The sequence below is a fragment of the Heteronotia binoei genome, chromosome 17, assembly GCF_032191835.1.
Source record: "Heteronotia binoei isolate CCM8104 ecotype False Entrance Well chromosome 17, APGP_CSIRO_Hbin_v1, whole genome shotgun sequence".
Taxonomy (NCBI): Eukaryota; Metazoa; Chordata; class Lepidosauria; order Squamata; family Gekkonidae; genus Heteronotia; species Heteronotia binoei.
In genome coordinates this window covers 21,268,432-21,276,326 of record NC_083239.1, presented here as the reverse complement: position 1 = coordinate 21,276,326, position 7,895 = coordinate 21,268,432, and the positions used below count along the sequence as shown (strand labels likewise).

General features: G+C 47.6%; 2 protein-coding genes across 2 annotated transcripts in view; both read right to left on the bottom strand.

Moving 5' to 3' along the window:
• NDUFS5 (NADH:ubiquinone oxidoreductase subunit S5) overlaps positions 1 to 7,895 on the bottom strand; it is a 187,902-nt gene that overhangs the window by 164,708 nt on the left and 15,299 nt on the right. The gene's annotated exons all lie outside the window — the stretch shown is intronic.
• Positions 1,173 to 7,895, bottom strand: part of HPCA (hippocalcin) — a 39,932-nt gene continuing 33,209 nt past the window's right edge. Inside the window, exons 3-4 of the mRNA XM_060258468.1 lie at positions 4,689 to 4,794; positions 1,173 to 1,960 (exon numbers count right to left, since the gene is read on the bottom strand). Coding sequence (XP_060114451.1) covers positions 1,863 to 1,960; positions 4,689 to 4,794 — 204 coding nt within the window. The 3' untranslated portion in view covers positions 1,173 to 1,862. The remainder of the gene's footprint in view (positions 1,961 to 4,688; positions 4,795 to 7,895) is intronic.

Here is a 7,895-nt window from a genome sequence, read left to right as displayed (position 1 = left end):
TCACAGGGGAGCTCAGGCCGTTGTGCTGATTGAGGTAATAGGTGAACCAGTGCCCGTTGATGTTGCTGCCGCCACTCGAGTGGCTCCTTGCAGTGCTGTCAGCATGCTGGGGTTACTTGCCTCAGCTTGCCCCCCAGGACATTGAGCAATCAGTGTTCTCCTGCCACGCATGAAGCACAATCTAGGAAATCTCTAGTTTAAATCTCTCCTGAGCGCCAACCTATTTTGTGGCCTCCACAGCATGCTCTGAGCTGAGGCAGCTGTCAGGGCCCATGGTGGCTGATGTTTCCTGCAATCTGAATTGCTAATGCTCTACCATCCTATGGCCCCTGCCCCAAGCACTGCCCTGTGTTACTGGGGAAAGGTCTGCAAGCAGCTATGTGCATGGGAGAGCTTGTGAGCAGACAAGGGAAGAACACACAAGCCGATGGGTGGGAGGCAAAGAGGGCATGAGAAAGGGGGTTGGTGGCAGGCAGAGGACCTTGGGAACTCTCTGCCTTCCAAAACCTGCAGCTGGCCTCATTTGGGTGACTCACCTCTCAGCCTCCACGCTGTATTAATGTAGTTAGTAGTCCGCCTTTCAGGGTGGGTGTTATGGACCACTGAAAGATTCTGCTTGCAAAGTGCTTGCAGTCCTCTTAAGCACCACATGATGCTTCCTGCCAGGCCCTTTCTAGCCCCAGCAGGGACACTGTGCATCTTCCCTTGGGTAATGTGAAGATGGCCATTGGCTTGCAAGAAAAGGAAGCTTAGCAATCGTATCTGTTTGCCAAGTAAGGGAAAAGGGCCCCTGCAGAAGCCCTTCCTGTCCTTGGGCTTGAGTGCATAGGGAGGAAAGGTGAAAATTGTGCCAATTTCTGGCAAAGCAGGATGTGGTCTAGTCTGAGCAGTGATGTCAAGTGCTGGAGGCCTGATCCCTTGCTTTGGGTAGGACTGGGAGCTGGAGCTGTGCTCGCTCTGTGGGTTATGCTGTAACCCAGAAACAGGTTGATTCCAGCCCACGAAACCTTAGCCTATCCAGTGGGCCCTTTGAGTTCCATTCTACTCCTGGCCACGGCCACCATCTAGCCAATCACCTGCACTGAAATATCCCACTGATGGCAGAGCTACCCAGGAAGCAGGGCCAGATATATGAACTCTACACTAAAGAGGAAGAAGCCCTCAACCTAAACTATAGCATTGTGTATATTTGTGCTTGTTTTACATAATTCGCTATGCCAAATAACTCCACTGGAAGCCCACTTAAACCAAGAGGCTGAGATTGGAGTAACTCTGCATAGGATTGCACTGTTAAGTCCTCTAGTCATGGGGGGGGAAACTGGAGCTGGGCACAGCAGCAGAGCACTGGACGCCCTACTCATTGCCTCTCCCCCCTCTGAGGTTGCATTCACACACTGAACACTGGATATTAAATTTTGCCCTGGTGGTCAAAGACACACGGATCACAGGCAGCCACAATTACCATGTGCTACGAACAAGCGGCGTGCATCACACCAGAAGCGGCTGCGGGACGAAGGAACGTTTTTGCAAAAGCAAACACATTGCCAACTCAAGAAAAAAAAACAGACCGGTCCATCTGCTCCGCTTTTGCCACCAATGCCGCTGTTAACCCCACACGGTGTGGCAGTCACAAACAACTACAGTGCTGGGAGGGAGGGGAGAAGGGAAGAGCAGAAAACTGTGAGTCAGAAGAAATAAAGATACTGGCAGTGCTGTTTGGTAGGGAGCGTGTCCGTTGCCCCTGGAGGATGCTGGGAAGTTGACCGCCTCCTTGGAGCAGGGAAGGACGTGAGTCCCATGAGGCGGAGCTGCCCCTTTAGGAGGCCACCTCACCGCCATTTTCTGTGTTGAGAGGGAGGCGCTCAGAACTGGGAGGCGCTGCTGGGATCACACTGCAGCAGCCTCACGATGGACGGGTCACTCTTAGCACCTTTGATGAACTCTTCCAGAGAAAGTTTGCCTGGAGAGGAGAGACAGAACAGCAAAACAAATTCTCCAATCAGAAGGGTTCTTGTGCCAGCCAATGTGTAGAGCACATGAACTCAGATGTGGGAGACCATGGAAGACCTGATATGCAAGCTGGAGAGCTCTATGACCATGCATCTATGGAATTTTACAGCTGCTGAGATCTGCCATACCCAAGAGCTGGGCTCACTCAGGTGTATAGTTAAAACTCTGGTTTAGGACTCACAAAACAGGGACTAGGGACCCAGGTTCAAATCTTCACTCAGCTGCAAAACTTATAGAGCAAGGGTGGCCAAACTGTGGCTCGGGACCCACACGTGGTTCTTTCACATTACTGTGCAGCCCTCAGAGCCCCCACTACCCAGTTAGCCGGCTTGGAGAAGACATCTCTCTCTTTAAATCACTTCTCCAAGCCACCAAGTGGCCTGGAGAATCCATTTAAAGTTAAAGTTGTTTTCTTTCTGCCTCTCCCTCTCCCATCTATGTTCCTTCCTTCCAACTTTGAAATACCTGATGTTCATGTTTTGTGGTTCTGAAGCATCTGACATATATTCTATGTGGCTCTAACTTTAAAGGAAGTTTGGCCACCTCTGATATAGGGTTACCTTGGGCCTGTCAATTACATCTCAGACTAATTTCCATCACAGGAATGTTGTGAGAACAAAAATGGGGGGGGGGAATAAATGGAACCTTTGAATGAAGGACAGAATAAATATGTAATAAAACAATTCACTTTTTAAAACTTGCTGGTTGCCTCCAATGTTTTAATCCCTGTTGCTAAATTAATGCTGTTTTTTTAATTCTATTTTTGTTTAACTGGCCTTTGTGTTGAGAATTTTTTAAAAAACTGATATGCAAATTATGATTTTTCTAAATAAATGAAGGCTTACCTCATTTCCTCTCCATTCTATTCCTTTGCTATTAAGTGAGAATTGCAGGGACCATACAGGAGGGTAACTGCCAACAAACACAAATGGCTTTGCACATGAGAAGCACTTTCCTAGTGACAAAAACAGCAAGAGAAATACCGTTTTCGCACACAGCTAACCTCGCAGTCCCAATCCTGTTCCCTCCGCAGCGTCCAGTCAGATTTCCCACCATCTGCACCGGAGTTACAGGAAGTGCCGCAGCTTCTGCGTAGCAAACATAAACTGGGTTTTAAGCTGCGGCCCTTCCTGTAACTCTGGCGCAGATGGTGCAAAATCCGACCAGACACTATGGAGGGAACAGGATTGTGACTGCGAGGTTAGCTGTGTGCGAAAACGGTCGAAGGCAAGGTTCTTACCGAGAGAGGGAGCTTTGACTCTTGAAGGCTCATACCTTGGAAATCTTGTTGCTCTTTAAGATGTTATTGGATTTGACGAGGGCTTTTTTTTGTAGCAGGAACTCCTTTGCCTATTAGGCTACACCCCATTAATGTAGCCAATCCTCCTGGAGCTTACAGTAGGCCCTGTACTAAAAGCCCTGTAAGCTCCAGGAGGATTGGCTACATCAGGGGTATGTGGCTTAATATGCAAAGGAGTTCCTGCTACAAAAAAAGCCCCAGACTTGACTCTTGCTCTTCTATTGCTGACCCATACAGCTGCAACTATCTCCAATAAGAGAAAGGGTGTCTTGTGGATGCGTTTATGGGTAACTTTTTTCTACTGCAAAGATCTCAGTAGAAAAAGCCACCAAAATAATGGAAGATGCTCTGACAGATTTTTAAAAATTCATATGGCTCCATTGTTAGGCTCCACAGAGTGTAACTGTTTAAGAGTTTCAGTCCCCTCCTGCTCCATACCTATTCCCCCACCCCCATGTTTCTAGCCCCTTGCCTGGAGGGAAAAGCATGATCACATGGGAACTGTCCTCAGGAAAGGGTATGATGTGAACATCTATTACTGGCCGTGATTGTGAACTGGAACCTCCATGTACAGAAGCACTATACCTGTGCATAGCAGATGCCCAGGACAGGTCAGAGAGGATGGATATCATATACACACCCAGCTGCCTTTGGAGTCAGAATGCCAGACAAGAAGCCACATGGTACTTTTCTGACAGCAATGCTGATTCTGCGAACTTCGGCAGATCATGAGAGGGGGGGCAGGAAGGGTTGAATCAGTGTTTAGTTCTCATGGCCCTTTCTTACATGCCCAAGGAAATGCCCATCGCCACTTCAGGGTCAGGAAGCGATTTTCTCCAGGCCAATTTCACCAGGGATCCCAGGTGATGGATTTTTTTCGGGGGGGGGCATCAAGTAGGGGTAACTGAGTGTAGGTGGGGTCCCCTTCCAACTCTATGATTCTATGAAAAGTGAAATCTCTATCAAATATATGACTAAACAGCTGCTGACTCTTGGCTAAGTATGACTTTCCAATTTATTACAGTCAATTGACCAGCTAAGTATGACTTTGGGATCTCCAGGTCCCATGGGCTAAAACTTCATAGCTGAGTCAAGCAAGGATCTGGCCATGCAGCCAAAGCCCGCTCTGTGAACAAAGAAAGCTGAGCTTTGAATTAATTTATGAGCCAGATGGGTCAGCAAGCAGTTTCTCCTTTCCTCCTGAGGCACATCCCTTGCCCCCCCACTTGCTGCCCTGCAACTACACGGGGCCACCAGGCAGCTCCCCCCCATCCCCAGCACACAACCCACCAACTTTGTATTTAATCAGCATGTCTGTCTAGAAGCTCAGGATTTAGTGAGGAGGGAGTGTCTTAATCTTTCTTCCCGCTTCATTTACCGTCATTATTGGTATCCATCTGCCGGAAGATCTTTTCTGTCCGCTTCTCGGGAGTTGACTCATCCTCTGGCATTTTCATCACTGAAGAGACCATTTTGTAGATGGCCTGTGGGGTGGGAAGGAGTGAAAAGCAAGTTGAGATGCAGATTCCTGCCCCTTGCAAGCCTTCGCCAAGGACAGGCCCTCAGAGATGGCCAGCCGGTTCTAGGCCGGTTCTAGGCCCTTCCGCAAGAGGCTTCTTTATTCTCAGTTTGCCTTTAGAACATACAAATGAAGATGGAACACCCTCCAGACTGCGGGACATTTCATCTCCATCCAGCTACAGCCAAACTCATCCCTCCACACACAGACAAGAGTAGGGAAGATGTTTCCAGAGTGTGGTGAACCCTTTTCATTGTAGGCATTTAGGTGCTCCCATTTAGGTTCAAGCCCTGACCTGAATGTCCCAGGCCAGCCAGATCTCATCAGATCTCAGAAGCTAAGCAGGGTTGGCCCTGGGTAGTACTCAGATGGGAGACCACCATGAAATTTCAGGGTTGCTGTGCAATGGCAAACCACCTCTGTTCATCTCTTGCCTTTAAATCCCTATGGGATTGCCATAAATCAACTGTGACTTGATGATACTTTACACACAGACATATAGGTTCAAGCCATGATCTGGATAGCCCTGGATAGCCTGATCTCATCAGATCTCAAAAATCAAGCAGGGTCAGCCCATTTGGATGTAATGGGAGACTACAAGGAAGTTGCTACACAGAAGCAGGCAATGGCAAATCACCTGTGCTTGTCTCCTCCCTTGAAATCTGTCTGTCTGTCTTCCCATTGCATCCCATGCAAAACACAGGTAGGTCTGCAGTCCAGTTGTTAATTAGGGTGTAGGCGAAGAAGGTGACAGGTCTTACCCACCTTCCCTGGCCTACAAACGGCCTCTGGATCTAGCTCCATTTGCTGCCTGTACTGCTGTGAAATAGAGCTCATTAAGATGGGCTGCCCAGTATTGTGCATTCTGGTTTGTTCTGGTCGAGTGCATAGAATTTCTAGAAGCACACAGTCAATCAATCCCTTTTGTATCCTTCCTTGTGAAGTGTTTTCTCATTGTCCCTTATCCACCTCTCATTTTAAAGTCTGGGGATTTAAAGACAAGCCCCCACCCCCACATCTGTCCAAAGAACCAGCCTCTCCGCACTCCAGACAAGCAGAACAGACTTGATTAACAAAAGCTCTGTGTGTGTGTGTGTGTGTGTGTGTGTGTTTTTAAAAAAAGACCCAGCATGTGATTTCCCAAGAGGGTGTGTGCATTGCCTGGTTGAAGAAATTGGTAATTAACATTCCGAACATTGAGGAAAGTCTTTTTTTTGAGGAGGGGGAATGGGACAAATCCAAGCAGCAGATGGGGAACAGGAAGCTCTCCCCTAACCAGCATTTGCCTACCCCTCAGTCCAGCCACCTCCTGCACCAGAATATGTACTGGTTGGATCTCTGGAAAAGAACCCCAACTTTCTGAGCAAAGCCCAGAAGGGCAGGCCAATGACAGCAACAGGGAAAGGTGCAGTTCTTAGAGCAAACCTACAGAATGAGACATTTCAGTGGTACAATACAGATGCAAAGTGGGAGGTAACTCTTGTAACACAGGCATGTAATATACCTTCTAATGTCAGCAGAGGGCACTGCAGAGCAGGATAGGGAGGATACAACAACAAGCTAAGAATTTGCTCTTTGGGATCAAATCAATGGACCATCTAGCCCTAGCATCCTGCTTCCAGCAGCGGTCAGCCAGATGCCTCTAGGAAGCTCAATAAGAGGGCTAGGATGATGGTGGCCTTTCTATTATGCTTCTCTGAGGCCAGTCAGGAACACCCAGCATACTGTTTCTGGGCACAAAGGTTCCATTTGGCTATCCAGGCCAGCAGCTTTGATAAGAACCACCTGCCATGAATTGTCTAATTCCCTAAAAAAGCCACCTTAAGCCAGTTGCTGTCCCTTGTTGCATGAAGAAGCACTTCCCTCTGTTTGTCCTTATTCTACTGCAAATCAGCTTCACCAAGTGACCCTGAATTCTAGTATTAGAACAGAGGAAGTAAAAAGCATTACATGCTGTTAAAAATTACAAAAGCCTCTTATATTCTTGGAGTCATCTTTTCTGTAAACTAACAAGTTTACAATATCTCCTGGGTGCTCTGTTAGCTTTCCACCCAGTTCAGCTTGTTGCTTGGAAATTATATGCTACATGCCTTTTTCTCAAAACACTGCCCATTCTAGTCCTCTACAGATCCACAAAACGGACAGACTGGCCAACCTGCCACCACCCACAGCTATCCTTCATTTTACAGATGGGGAACAAAGATGAAGTGACTTGCCCAATGGCCTGCTGGTAAACTCTCTTAGCTGGACAAGGATTTGAATTTGGATCAATGCTTTCCCATCTGCCTGCTTCCACTACTGACTTCAATTTAAGTGTGTGTAACTTTATATGAAATGGACAGGATGTCTGAGCTTGCAAGAGATGCCTCTTTTGAACTCAAGGTACTTGTTCCAGGTGACCAAAGAAAGCCAATCCTCTTTGGTGCCAAGGAACAGGTACCTCTTCTTAAAAAAACAAAAAAACAAGGAAAGCAAAGAGCTTCAGTACCACAGGACCTCTCTGAGTCTTCAACTGGTGAATCTTTTGCTGATCTGACTGCTCAGGTTTCTCCTGCTCTGATTTGTTTGCTGTGGCAGTGGGGCGGGGTGGGGGGGATGCAACATCACCTGTTCTTGGGACTTCCTTGAATTTAATCTACCCACCCTTAAAAAAATCAGCAACTGTTTCCCAGGGTGTTCCCTTTTTTTCTTTCCAAGGGTACTTTGAAGAGGAAGATTCAGTTTATAAATATTCAAAGCCCAGTTAGGAGCCTGTCCACCCCCCCCCCCCCCACCAAGAAAAAGCTGAATCACTGCCTCCTGCTAACAATCTGGGATACTTTTTGCCTCCCACAGAGAGCCCTCGATAAACAAGAACCTTATCCAGAAACAACCAGAATTCAGCTGTCAATGTTATCAAGCTTGGGAGAAAAAGGCATCCTGGGGTGGGTGGGGGGAATCCAATTTCCAAGCTGCCCTCACCCTCAATAGAGCCCTTCCCAAAGGAAATAGCAGTAGAAAACTCCTTTGAAGCCTGAAATCAAGGCTGCTTCTGATTCTCCTTCTGATCCCCAGTCCTGAAAGCTG